A 14057-nucleotide genomic window follows, 5' to 3' on the forward strand; every position below is an offset into this window, starting at 1 on the left:
ATCATCATGGAAACATGCCTTAAAATAAACTGAAATGCTTGGATATATTGAGAATCACTTTTTCAGGCATTTCAGCTCCTCAAAATTCAAGTTCCTTACCTCTGCACTAGAATATCATTTTAACTATGCTAACAGCTTTGTGATCTCCTGTTGGTGTGTTCCAGTTGCCTGCTGGAACAGTTTTTTGACAGTGTCTCTTAGTGAGGGCTATGGGTAGTTCATTATTTCGCTTATCTCAATAACTGAATACAGGAAGATCTCCTGCACTTGAAGTAGGTGTGTTGCACACTCAAAGTAATTCTTCCTAATGAATTTGAAGATCTTGCTTGTTAAGTGAGCAAAATTCATAGCAACTATTCAATTTTTACTGTATCTTTGGGAGGTATTTTTGAGATTAGATTTAATATCCTCATTTAATGATATAAGTTTAAAGACTGCTTCAAAATATTTGTTTCTGTAAGCGTATAGCACCTGTATATTTGTACCTGTGAGATTTGGCAGTGAGCGAGTGTTTGGAAATTCTGAAGTAGTAGCACACACTGGGATTGTTCAGTAACTTTGCAATAGAAGCAGATTTTTTGAAACTAAGCTTGCTGTAAAATTGCTGCCTCTCATATCCAGTGCTTCCAGGAGAGTCTGGACATACAGCTCTGTGGTGTCGGATTGTGCAAGTTATGCTTTCAGATGTTAAAACTGTGAATCACTGTGTTTTTTTCCTCTCTGCAGACTGCTTGTAGAGCCCTTAGGAGATGGAGCTGAGGGGTTACTAATGAAATGTTACAGAAATGCTCTGAGTCAAAAGTAACCAAAAGCAGTGCGATAGAAAGTTGGATATGTAGCTGTTGTGAAAAGCAGTGCGGTAATTATTTAGGCTTCTGCCACCGAAATAAATGGGGGTGAAATATTGAAGTAAAAAGTTCAAAATATACATAGAAGCATGGGTTTTCTGGTATAGAGCAGCTTTGGGTACCATCTTTCAGACTGTAGACTTGCAGTTTTTCTTCACAGGTTCAGCTTACTACGTGCTTACGCTTTGCAATGCAAAGCTTGCTTTTCTGAGTCTCCTTTTGTGGTGTTCGTTAGGTGTGGCCCACTCACTACTTTCTGATAACTTTCTGAGATTACAGCAAACTTCAATTCTGTGTTCTTAAGATCTGCTGTGTGGTGATCTTCAGTTGCTAAAGGCTTAGTGAATGTGCAGTGTAATTCTGCTCCGTGTTCCTCGTGTAGGTTGTGCACAGAAAATACTTACCTGAAACATCCAGAGAAAAGAGGACACAAATCATTTTGGAATATAAAATAAGCCTAAGGGAAAACATTTTAATACAAATATAATTAACAGTACTAGCACTGAAGCCTTGGAAAGTGAGTACACGTGAAATAACTTCTTGTTACAGGTTTTGTGTAGAATAGTTCCAGTAGCATACATAAACAGTATCTCTCAAAGTTATGCAGATCACAGCCATATCAAATAAAGGAAGGTTTGGGAAATGATGTTCCCTACATGCATGGTTCTACAAAAATTTGGTAACTTAGAACTCTATGAACTACCTATTTAGATGACTAACAGTTACATAAGTAAACATTATATAACCACTTATGCTTAGATATATCCAAACTGAGGTGCAGGAACAGGTAGGGTAAAAAAATTTTGCTGGAAATGTTCTGTTTGAGGTTCTCATAAAATGGCCTGTTTTTCAGTGTAGCTCAGTGCAGTATGCCCCTGCTGTATGTGTTGGGTTTGTTAGTACGTGTGACCTGCTGCTTTTTATTGAGCTGAACCTCCTTATGGCCAGAATTTGCACAGATTGCTCGTATGAACTCAGCTTCCAAGGATGAGATGCCAGTGAGCTTCTGATGAGCACTCAGCAGAGGCCTTGGCAGCCTTCCTCCCTGCATCTGTGAGATGAGTTGAGCTTACAGATCAGTGGCACTATAATTGTGTGTTTTCTAGAGCAGGAAACCTGTTTGAAGGGACTGAAGGAAACCTGTCTGGGGAGGAAGATATTAAAATTATCAGGTGATCATGATGAGTTTATGAAGCTTTCTCTGCAAGGCAAAAAGTGGTTGGTCCTGTGTGGAGACAGAAGCTGGATTCGATGATCCTTTTGGGTCTCTTCCAATTCAGGATATTCAGTGAGTCTGTGTGTTTGCAAGAAGTATGAATCTTTCTGGGGCGGTTTGAAGCTGTGCTAACCTCTTCCCAAACACTGAATTCAGAGGAGTAGCAAATACATGCCTGGATGCTTTCCCATTAACCTACTGTGGGGAGTGTGTTTTAGTGAGTATGCTGGACTAGGTGATCTCCAAAGGTCCCTTCCAGCCCCTGTGTTTCTGTGTAAACATAACTAGAAACTTTTAGTAGAAACGTCCCTTTCTCTATACACAAACACAAACTTCTTTGGTAGTGTTAGTTTCAGTACAGGACAAAATCACTTAATTTTTAAAGCCTTCTTGAAGAGCTGGGAGAATACAGTGGGGATTATCTAAAGGTACGATTTATTTTCCTGTCATTGTCTAACACACGGAAGCTGCATGGGCTTTGTCAGACTAACTCTTCAGTATGAACATTTATTTATCAACTGCTTTTTAATTACAAGGGTGGCTCAACTGTACCTCACATAGTTGGGTAATAAAGATTTCTTTTCTTACTCTGAAGAAAGGGAAAGAAAACAGAAACAAAACTAGCTAGTGTTAGGAAGAAAGACGAGGAAACAGCAGTAGAAAAGTATGGGAAATGGGTGGGAGCTGAGGAAGTGCTTTTTTCCTAAAATGTGACTACTCTAGCAATGAAGCTTTGGAGTCTAGTGGTAAATTTTCTGTCCTTCAGATTAAGATTGTTTTGGACACCAACTTTATCTACTGTTGCTTTCTTCTGCTGATAAATGCGTACAGTGACTGATGCTATGTGATTTTTTTCTATTTCCCCTGAAGTTTTGTGGTATTGTTAACTTCTCTTTGGTATGTTTCCTATAGCTTAAGAATGCTTAATGAGGCACTGAGCAGCTGGCAATGTCACGCTTTCTGTATATCAAATCAATTCTGTTCCAAAGTACTTCTGACCAGGTTGGAACCCCCTTAGTCCACCGCAGAGATTTGATTGAAGTCCCATGAAATATGCCAGGTCTAAAATTAAGCTGTGAATGATTTGTTTAGCATTTAATTAAGCAGTTAATGTTGGGGTTTAGCTTGTGAAATCATCTGACTATGGAAAATTCTACAGATACGAGTAAAATTAATTTGCTTCGTCAGTAAGATACAAATTGCTGACCACGACCATTTGAGAGGAAATCGAGGTTTATAAGCTTATAATCCTTCATTTAATCAATGAAGTATGAAACATGAATATATTTATGCTACAAATATGTGGAACTTAAAAGCAAACAGTGGAATTATGTTTTATAGTTGCTGTTGGTAATGGAGGCGTGCTTCTACATTCCTCAAAGTGGTGTGGAGCAGAAATCCCCAAGTTGAACTCTATGGTTAACAAAAAATCAAACCAGTGAAACAATAAAACTAACCTCAGTCTTGAAGAAATCATCACTCTAATCCTACTAATAGCTGACGTAGTGTGCTGGATTTTCTTCATGTGATGCAGATACAGCTGTCCTGTTCGCAATCCCAAAGACATCTCAAAGGGTCTAGGTAGTTGAAGCAGTTTTGTTCTGGGCTGCTAGATATGCAGCAGTGAAGCAGCCCAGCTCTATCTGGCTCAGGAGCGTGCAGAGCCAATGGTTGCTCGGGCTTAAATGGTGCCACTTCGGAACTGGGTGTGTAAGAGTCAGCTTTTCAAATCTTTAGAGTTGTTATCAACACGACACATTGTTTTGTGTTTTTGTGCACGCACAAAATGAATGTTATGAGCAGGTTCAAAGGTTACTTAAACTTTCCTAAGTCTGGGGAAGAGGTTAAGGCATTTTGTAAGTTACAGTCAGTTCTTTCTCATTTAAAATGTGTTTCCAAAAATTGCTGTGCCTTTGAATGCATGGCTGATTTTTCTTCTTGTTTAATTCCTATCATTTAAAGGTTTATTTTTTTTTTCTTTCCAAGTAGCAGAACTAATTAAGCCTTCTTTCTTGCAAAGTTATGCTTCACTAATTTCCTGCTTTACTAACAATTTATAACCCCTAATCTTTAATTCCCTTGCCTTCTGTGTTCGTCCTTTCATTTCCTTTCTTCCCCAGATGCTTCCAAGTACTGTGTTCTTCTGTCTGGAGAACAGTGATTGGAGTTGGGGAATTTCTTTTTGAAAGAGCTTCTAGTACTTGAAATACCAGAATTTCTTGACTTTCTCTAGTATGATGTTGAGGAGAGGATGAGAAGGTGAAAAACTGAAGAGTTAAATAGAAGGAGGGAGAGGGGGAAGAAAAACAAAACAAAACAAAAAACAAAAAAACACCCAAAAACAACCAACCCAAAACAAGTCTGAATAGTCTTACGTTGCTCCTGCGGATACTGATATACATGGCTTTGTGTATGTGTGTTTTTGGGCTTTTATTGCAGGGAGGTATGTAAATGGGAGTGAGCAACAAAAGTGTTTAACCAGGATCCTGGATGGATGAGATGAGTATCTAAGAAGGTCTGAGCTGCTGCCAGAGTGCTTAGTTTTAGCAAGTGATGGTGACAGGAATGGATCAAGGAAGATGGAAGTTTCAGCTACTGAGTTGTGTGCTCTTGGTCTCCTCCGTATTGGAGTGAAATCAAACCCTTGATGTGTGAGCATGGGATGAGATGCTGGGAGGTCATTTTCTCAAACCTGCATGAGCATTGTCTTTCCTGTTCCACCAACTGCTGCTGCCAGGTTCTCTGCAGCCTCTTGCGTGTTCATGGGAGCTTTCAAGTTAAGACCGCTTAAGAGATACACAAAAGTGACTTTCTTAACAAATTGTGGCCACAGTTCTCAGTCCGTTTATCCTGGGTGCTTTCAGCTGAGATAGCACAACGAGTAGTGCAAAATCCCATGAAGTTGGGATTACTGGTGGGAGGTCTTGGTGAGAGGAGGGAACACTAGGTACAGAGATGCAACTGAAAGAAAGGGTTGGATGTATATGATTTCTCTAAAGTGTTGTCATCATTTCTCAAGTGTTGTCATCTCTTCTCATAGCTGTTATTTAATGAAGGCCAAGTAGGTGAATGCTTTTAAAAATCAGTGAGCCAAATGGGATCGGAAAACTTCAGGCTAAAATGTCGCTGTTAGTAAGTTCTACATTGCATTGTTTTGAAATCTCACAGGCAATATACTTCTACTTTCACAGGTTAAGCTGCCACCAATGATGGAGATCATAACGGCTGAACAGCTGATGGAATATTTAGGTTAGTGATCAGTTTTCACAGTAGCTTTCTGTTGCATATTATGCTTGTTAGTGAATATTAGGACTCTTACTTTTTTACTGACTTTCTTTACTCAGTTTTACTTGAATATATATTTCAAAAAAAACTACTCGTGGTGTTCAGTAATTCATGTTTTAATTCATGTTTTAATTCACAAGCTACAAAAAGTCTTATGTACTGCTTTCCAAAGTTATTAGTCTAGTCATACAGTTGATGCAGCTTAGTTTGCCAACATGCTGGTAGATTTAAACTTAACTATAGAGTGGATTGAGTGAATTGTGCCTTTAATTGTCAGCAGTAATGTTAATCCTTGGTACTATGACCCAATTAAAATAACATGAAAAATGAATTTAGTTGTCATGGTGACTGGGTCTCTCCTTTGTGGGCATTGTTCCATTACCAGAGTCAGTCTGCAGCAAAGCTGCAACCGTTTCATCTGACAAGTCTGTAACTTCAACAGTGCACAGTGATCCAGATGTTAAAAGTGCATTTGCCTTAGTTCTGAAGCTATATGCACCGCAGCTCTTTGTAGCCTGACAAATGTAAAATGTTTGAGCTTAATATACTAACTAGGTTTGATTTTTTTTTTTTTTAATCAGGAGGAAAGAGAGGAAAATATAGCAAGTTTTTTGTTTGTGAAGGAGGTAGCTTGTTCATTTTAAAAATATATCACTGAATCTTTCAGTGGCAGAAAAAAAAAAGTATATGTTAAATAAGAACTGTTATTGCCTATGTTAAACACTTTAGTTATATCGATAGAATAATGCTGTCTGAGCTCACTGCCTAATCGCAATTGGCTAAAGATGTATCTGGAAGTGTTTTGTTTTGAAGTCCCATGTTACCTTCTGGAATTATCTTATTTGAATTTCAAAATCACTGTCTCAAATTCTTGAGGCCCCTGTTCAGTCAACGTGATTGGCTATTGCCCAGTAGTTCTTCCATAGCTCATTAATAACCTTCGTGGTGTAGGCACAGGTGGAACACAAGTCTTTCAAAGTCACCAGTGTATGGAAACATGTGCAGAAATGTTTGTAGCATCAGCCAGGATGCATGTCTGTGTTTTTAAAATTGTATTATGCAATTCCATATCTTTTTGTAAATGGTTTGAATTTATGTTTTTAGGTTGAGGTGCAGAGGGAACACAAATTTCTGAATAATTAGGAGACTGGCATGATAGTCAAAGTGATTATGGAATGCTGTTTTAGTAATTACACTTGTCGTTTGACTTGTGATTGTCAATATTTAACCTTACTATTATTTATTTTTATATTTTACTCTATACTTATAATTCAGGCTATAAAACAGTAGCATCTCACTCAGTGAAGGAAAGAACATACTTATGATTGTTTAGCTTCAGTCATAAGTATTCATAGAAATCTCGAGTAAGCTTGATTTTATTTTTCCTTTTTCAGGAGATTATATCCTTGATGCAAAACCCAAAGAGATATCTGAAATTCAGCGTCTAAATTACGAGCAGGTAAGAAGCTACTCCTAAAATCCAATTGCTTATGTCTGTTTCTTTTTTCTTCACCTAAGGTTTATCGATCTGTTACAAACCATTGTTAGTACTTTTCCCTATTCTGTTGGGTTGTTGTAGAGTATAAGTTATGTGTTTCCTACTAGTGAAGAAAAATTTGCAATCTTAACACACAAATCGTTGGGGTTTTTTTTGCTTGCAATGAGTGTAATGTAAGAATTTGTTCGTATTGATGAAGGATAACATGGAGGTACACATGAAAGTGTGTAGAAGAGTGGCTGGTCTTTGAAGTCATCTGTTTTGCATTTTTTAGCACGCTGCATTCTGTGATCTCTGCTAGACTGTAACTGAGGGTGTAGGCAAAGCAAGAGACCTGTTTTTGAGTGGTGATGGAGAAAAATGAGGTTGATTCAATTTATAAACATTGATATTCTTCACACTGGTGCAGATTTCTGTGAGTGCAGTATGCAGGCTCTCGTTCATTGCTGGTGAAAATGAATAGTTAATGGTGGTGACAGTGTTGAAAACGTGTTTTGTAGCTGAGAGATTGCTCTGTCAAGCAGTGTCAGTGTGCTCTGTGTATTGGTTATAGTTTCCTTGGAAGTAAATTAGAGGTATTACTTTTGGAGCAACCTGAGTATAGTGGGATAGTTAAAATGAAGATTCTTTTCAGAATTGGTGCTTTGTATCAAGTGACACGAATTCTGCTTGTGATATCTGGATTAGCTGTTTTTCTCTTCACAAAAGATTACATGTATTCCTGCTAAAGATTATAGCAATAATCAACTACCAGGAGCTGAAGAAAATTATATACCTGGTTAAAGTACAACCTCTGTGGCTTTCAGTTGCTCAAATATATGGGTTTACTAAGTAAATGTCACAAATACTTTCAGTAAATGTGCAACTGTGCAATTTTTATAAAAACAGCCCCAGTTCTACATTCCATTCACACGTACCTTCTAGCTGCACAAGTCATGCTGCTTAAGAGGGGAAAAAGAAACCAAGTAGGCCACAAGTCTCATACAGTTATTACATTTCACAAGCATCGGAACTATGTCTTGATGTTTTATTTATCACGTCATAACAGGTGATATTCTTTACCCCAAATATTATGGTTTTTTTCTTAAAACATAAAAGAAATTTCAGAAGATATTTGCAAGGCCTGGATTTGTAAGGCTGGATTTTAGGGTCATTTCAGCATAATGATGTGGTGCTTTTATTCATGTTGCAGCTACGATTTTTCTTGCCAGTAACAACATACCCAGGAGTATTAACTAAGTATTTAAATGAAAGTTGGATTTTAAAAACAGTAAAGCATCAAGTTTTAATGCAACTGTGTTGTATAGTTACATCGTTACTTATTTGCATTTATTTGTTAGAAATGTGTTACTTTGAAATGGTACTGTTCAGATTATAGTGAGAAATCTGTAGTTCTTTGGGCAGCTTGATGTATTTTTGCTTTATTTGTAAACATTACAAAATAAATGCAACTAATTCTGCGGATGTGTGATCTGATGTGTGTGAATGGCTGGTGCTTGTTTGCCATAGGCTTGATGTACTAAAGCAATCAGAATAGCATTGTTTCTTACAGAAGGCCTCTGATAGGATTTAGCACTTGATACTTGGTCTGTACTTATTAAACGTACTTCTAAAGTAAGCTGTTATTGTCTGTAGTTATAGTAATACAAGTGGAACCCCACTGCTGTATGTGCAAAGCAATGTGCAAGGGGGTGTGGGCAGAGGTGTTTTATGTGTGTGTCTGCTTACAGGTTTCACATTCACCTTTTGTGTCTGTCCCCTGGGTAGGACTGTCTAAAACTTTTTCAAGAATTAACTAACCTTTATTTTTCTGACAAATGCAGATCTGTTAGAATTGGATCATTTAGAGCTGGTGATGACGTTTAATTGATCAGTGTTGTATGCTTTAATCTGTATGCTCTTTAGAATACTAAGTTACGAGATGCACAGGCAGACTTCTTAGATTTCTGACAAATAGTGAGGTCTGCCATACACTGTTAATATGCAGGCTTTAATTGGTGTTCTCCTCTATTAATTTGTCCATGAACATGCTGCAGAAAGGAGTGTTCAGATTAACATATTGGTTATGTTACTGTGTAGTAGACTGTGTTTTCTTTTGAAGTCAGCAAGTAGTTTCTGAAGTGATAAAATGACATCTCCCCATTCCCCGATTGCATCTTGTTAGCCTACCAAGCTCTTCATTACTTCTTTCATAACCTGTCCTATATATTCATTTATTCACTTAGTTTTTTCTTCCCTTCATGACTACATTAATTGTGCTTCTTTCATTTAACCGTCTTAGAAAGGAATACAACTCAAAAGAAACTGTCTTTAATAATCATTGGGTTGACTCTGAATCTTCACTGTTTCCTTTTCAGTCTACACTTCTGTATTTTGTTGTGGCTTCTTTTTTTAAAACCATTGTTGCAATTCTGAATTCCTCTTAAGCAACAAAATGTTAAAAGCCAAGCAAACAAAAACCTCTTCTGTTCCCCGAATCTTCTGCAAATACCTCATGTACTTTCTGATGATGCTCCTTGTGGACTCCTCTCACTTGGTGGAAAATTCTGAAGACTTCTGAGCTATGTCTTTATTGTGACCTTGTGGCAATTGTAGCATGGGATTTTTTTTCTCCTTCAGTGTGAATAAACAGTGGTGGATGTACAGTGAGGATACAAGTGGTAATACATTCTCTTCCACGCAGGCATTTTATACAAAAATGTAATTGAACAGTGTTGAGCTGTGCACTTTGCAGTGGTGTACGTAATACAAACATCATACAAACATGCGTTGAAGTGGTTCTGCAGCAAATTTCCCCTTTTCTACATTTTTTTAAGCAATATTGACTTGATGTGTAATTGCTGAGTGTACAAAGCTCTATTTGGTGTTTCTTTTTCTCTCTGTTGTCAGAATATGAGTGATGCAATGGCAATTCTGCATAAGTTACAGACAGGTCTGGATGTCAATGTGAAGTTTACAGGTGTCCGAGTATTTGAATACACCCCGGAATGCATAGTGTTTGACCTTCTTGATATCCCGTTGTACCACGGATGGTTAGTGGATCCCCAGGTAACTTTTTGTTTTCCCCTCCCATAATCAAACTGAAAATAAGTTATTCAAATTTTATTTGGGGGAGGGGGGGGGATGTTTCAGAATTTTCACTGAGTCATTAATAATGAATGTGGTGACTGATATTTTAGAATCTGCTCAGAAAAAGAAATGACTTCTCCTCAGAGGAGTGAATCTAGATAGCGATTTTCTTATTTTTTCTTAGTGCAGTAACTTTGTATGGGTTCAAAATCTGCTGCATTGAAATATACGGAACTCATGTAATCAATCGTTCTGGAGGATGGAGTTGCCTTAGGGTGTACCTACCACTCAGATGCTTTTGGAAGCTCATGAGAGAACACTTGAAAGGAATACAGGGTTTTTTCTTCTTTTCTTTACTCGATTTACATCTACCAGTAACACAGTTTTTGAGAACTGAGGACGTTAAAACCAATTAGGGGAGCTGCACCTTAATAACTTATTTTTCATGTTACTGAGGTGTTGCTTAATTAAACAGTGCACTGATACTATTTGCGTGAGGTGAAAGATGAAGCTGGGGTGTTTGGCTGGAATAATGTGCCTTGATTTTCTTTTCCTGTTTGTTTGGGTTTGTTTCCCCTCCGTGACTTGTTCTTGAAAGCTGCTATTTTCTGATCTGTCCTGATCCTTCTATGCTGGAAAGTAACTTTCTTTTAATTTAGAGTAATAGTGCAAATAAAGAAGAGGTGACTGTAGGCAAATGGGCTGCGTCCAAGGCTGTCAGATATTGGTGTACCCTACATGACTTATACCATAGTGGATCATATATCATAGCTGTAGTCCAAAAACATATAGTAATTTTGAAGTTTCTTTAAGCTGCAAATTAAGAACTTTAATGATACTTTATTTTAAGATCCATTGGGATGATTAAGAGATGGCTGCTATTAAAAAAAATAATAATCATATGTTCATTGGGTTTGTTCTTGTGTGGCTTCTTCTACGATGAAATCCTTTATAGGTTTTAGAAGTGCCACATTTTTTCTAATGAAGTATGACGCTTGCAAAGAGGACATTTATGTGTTTCAGGTATATTCAGTGATGTTTACCTGAGTCTCTGGGGGTTCTGTAACTTGAACACTAAACATCAGGAAGGAGAAGTAACCAAAAGGGAGAACGTTCCTGTTACAGATTGCATCCTGTACTCTTCTCTTTCCTGCTTACCAACAATTTTTGATGCTGGGTTTTATTTTCTGGATTCTAAATAATATCTGAGTTTGGAAAACATACAACAGCCTTGTCTAGAGCTTTTTGGTCTTAGGGGGTTAACAGTCCTCTGTTTGCTGGGCCTGTTTCTTATGAGTGATTACTTGCAGCTTGTAGTTTTGTTCTTAACAAGGATAAGTTCTCCTGTTTTGCATGCTGTTTCCTCCTGTTCCAGGTTGCTGACATAGTAAAAGCAGTTGGTAACTGCAGTTACAATCAGCTCGTGGAGAAGATAATTTCTTGTAAGCAGTCTGACAACAGCGAACTGGTTAGTGAAGGTGGGTGACTTTTTTCTATTTTTTTAATCTAATTATCTACTATATCAAATCTTCATTTCTTATTTTGTGTGTGGGTCCTGGTATGCTGTGATACAGGTGTGGTGAGCTGCTTGGTGTCTGCTGGGTAGGCAGATAGCACAGTGCTCGTCTCAACTTCTCTTTTGCAATTTCTGAAACAAGAGTCAACCTGATTCTCTTGAGCTATGAATTAAAAGTAGAGGCAACTTCCTTTTATGAAAAGGTGTTATGGACAACATTCACATTTCACCTTGGCTGTGTATTATCTCCTACGTGATAAAGAACATTTCAGTGATAGCATTTCTGAACGCATACAGGTAATTTACAGCACTAAGGCTTTGGAACTTCCAAATCATTTTTCCCGCTCCGAATGTGTTCTGTTAGATCTGTAGCTCAGTAGGGAGGAGAATGGGAAAGATCGTATTTTTGTTTTGTTCAGATTTACGTGTAAGTAAGGTGATGGGAGATATTTACAAATAAAAGAGGAAGTTTCCTTCTGTTTTGTTCCTTTGTAGCTAAAGGGCACAGGACATGATTTTTTGAGGAATTCTCTGCTTGCTTGGCATGTGATCCAAATGGAGTATTTTCTTTTGACCACTTTTACAGCTGTTAGTTGCAAAGGAGTGAATGCAGTCTCAGCATTCAGAGCCCACTTGCTTAGCAGTCCTACAGTGCTGGACAACTGCTGTTGAGGACAAAAAGCAATCCTTTCAACCTCTCATTTTTGGTCTTGTTTTGTTTTCATATTTCTTGGCAGTAGGCCAGTGATGAATATTGTACAGTGCCAGCAGTGGAATTCTACTACCTGGGTCCCTAGGCTAAGCCAAAGGCTAGAATGTGGTATTGTTGAGCCATGTAAAATTCTGTTTGATGGCTGCTGTTCTGTGGAGAAAGTAACCAAGGTGTAAGGGATTCTACCTTGCGAAATTTCATGTCTACTGTAGTTTATTGAGAAGTGTGCAGAGCACGTTGTCATATATCACATAAATACTGTGGTGGTGCTTTCTGAACTAACTCATTTATAAAATGAATTTCAAACAAGTCTCTTCCAGTCTGACTGGTTTATAGTTAAGGAGGCATTTTGGCAGATGTTAACAACTGGTAAATCCTAAATATGATGAATGAGATCTGAAGCGGTACCTTGGTGTGAAAATCTTTATGTAGCTTAGAAGGACACGAGAGCTTGGTAGTTGAGTATGTATAGGTGAGCATAAAAAGAGTTTGGTATTTTGACATTGTGCATCTGGTCTTTTTCAACAACAGGTTTCATTAACAATTTTTATACAGCCTAGAATGCATTCTCCTGCCTTTGACGAGTGTGTTACTGAATGGCAGTAGTTTCCTTCCATGCTTCCAGTTCACAGCTGTTTCCCTGAATTCTCATGATTGGTTCTTTTTTGCTGCTGTAATTTCTGCCTGCACTTGAGAAGAAAGGGGATATGGATGACTGAAACTTGGAAGGATAAATGTATTGGCACGTGGTATTTTTGTTTTACTTTTTAGCCATTGTTTTCAGTCAACCTGTTATACCAACCTCCTGTCTTTATTTTGTACTCACACTCAACAGTCACTTGTGAGGAATAAGTCAGGTGATGTTTTGTATGTTAACAGCATGGTGTTGTGATGAGCATCCCCTTAAGTCCTGTTTTAATTAAGAGTAATAAGTAAATACTTTAGCAAGTGAGCTTTAAAAGTGGAATTCAGTTCTAACTCAGTTTTAGTTAGACGATGCAATGAGAAATAAATTTGTAAGGCTTTTTCTTTCTTTGCTGTGATGACACATGAAAAATATTTTTCTTGGCGTAAATTGGGGTAAGAAGACTGCCAGGTTTCTATATTTATAGGCATATGTAGTAAACAAACAAAAGTATGTCTTGCTTTTATAGGCTTTGTAGCTGAGCAGTTCCTAAATAATACGGCTACGCAGTTGACGTACCATGGACTGTGTGAGTTGACTTCAGCTGTCCAGGAGGGAGAGCTCTGCGTGTTCTTCAGGAACAACCATTTTAGCACCATGACCAAATACAAGGTATATTCCATGTTTTTATTGCTTTTTGTATTTTGTGGTTTATGTTCAAATGTAAAAGCAAAGCATGTTTTTTCCTTGTTGTGAAATACAAATAAATTCCAATTTGTTGTTATTGTAAGTATGGGTTGTGGTGAATGTTAAGATCTGCAGCAAGCATCACTTGTGATGTATTGATTAGCATATCAGAGTCTACTATTGTTTTAAACCTTACTGTAGCTCTCCTTTAATGTTCAGCCTCTTCCCTGTTTTAACTCCCTTTGTGATTGTGTGGAATGATGTAAATTTCTTATATGGTTTAAATTTATTTGCACTATGTAAATGGCAAGGATAAAGTTAATGGATTTATTTAATTTCTTGTTTCTGAAGATAGCAAATTTTGTTTCCTGTTTGGACCAGAAGGTGAGTAGCTGTATAGATGTATCCTAGTATTCAAAATACCAGGTATCTGGAGAAGTTCAGATGAACTGTAGTATTGGTTCCCTTTGTTAGGAATGCAATTAAATCTGAGACTGGAGAGGCAAAGTGGTGTGAACTGCGAAAGGAGTATTGCAGGATGCTGAAAGCAGGTGGCTGCATGATGTGTGTTTCTCACACTCCTTCCATGTGGCAGAAAATC

At 37.7% G+C, this 14057-nt stretch overlaps 1 protein-coding gene across 1 annotated transcript in view; it reads left to right on the top strand.

The window, feature by feature from the left end:
- Positions 1-14057, top strand: part of MINDY2 (MINDY lysine 48 deubiquitinase 2) — a 31775-nt gene that overhangs the window by 2580 nt on the left and 15138 nt on the right. Inside the window, exons 2-6 of the mRNA XM_072345494.1 lie at positions 5256-5313; positions 6744-6808; positions 9737-9895; positions 11292-11394; positions 13299-13441. Coding sequence (XP_072201595.1) covers positions 5256-5313; positions 6744-6808; positions 9737-9895; positions 11292-11394; positions 13299-13441 — 528 coding nt within the window. The remainder of the gene's footprint in view (positions 1-5255; positions 5314-6743; positions 6809-9736; positions 9896-11291; positions 11395-13298; positions 13442-14057) is intronic.

Source organism: Excalfactoria chinensis, chromosome 10 (genome assembly GCF_039878825.1).
Source record: "Excalfactoria chinensis isolate bCotChi1 chromosome 10, bCotChi1.hap2, whole genome shotgun sequence".
Taxonomy (NCBI): domain Eukaryota; kingdom Metazoa; phylum Chordata; class Aves; order Galliformes; family Phasianidae; genus Excalfactoria; species Excalfactoria chinensis.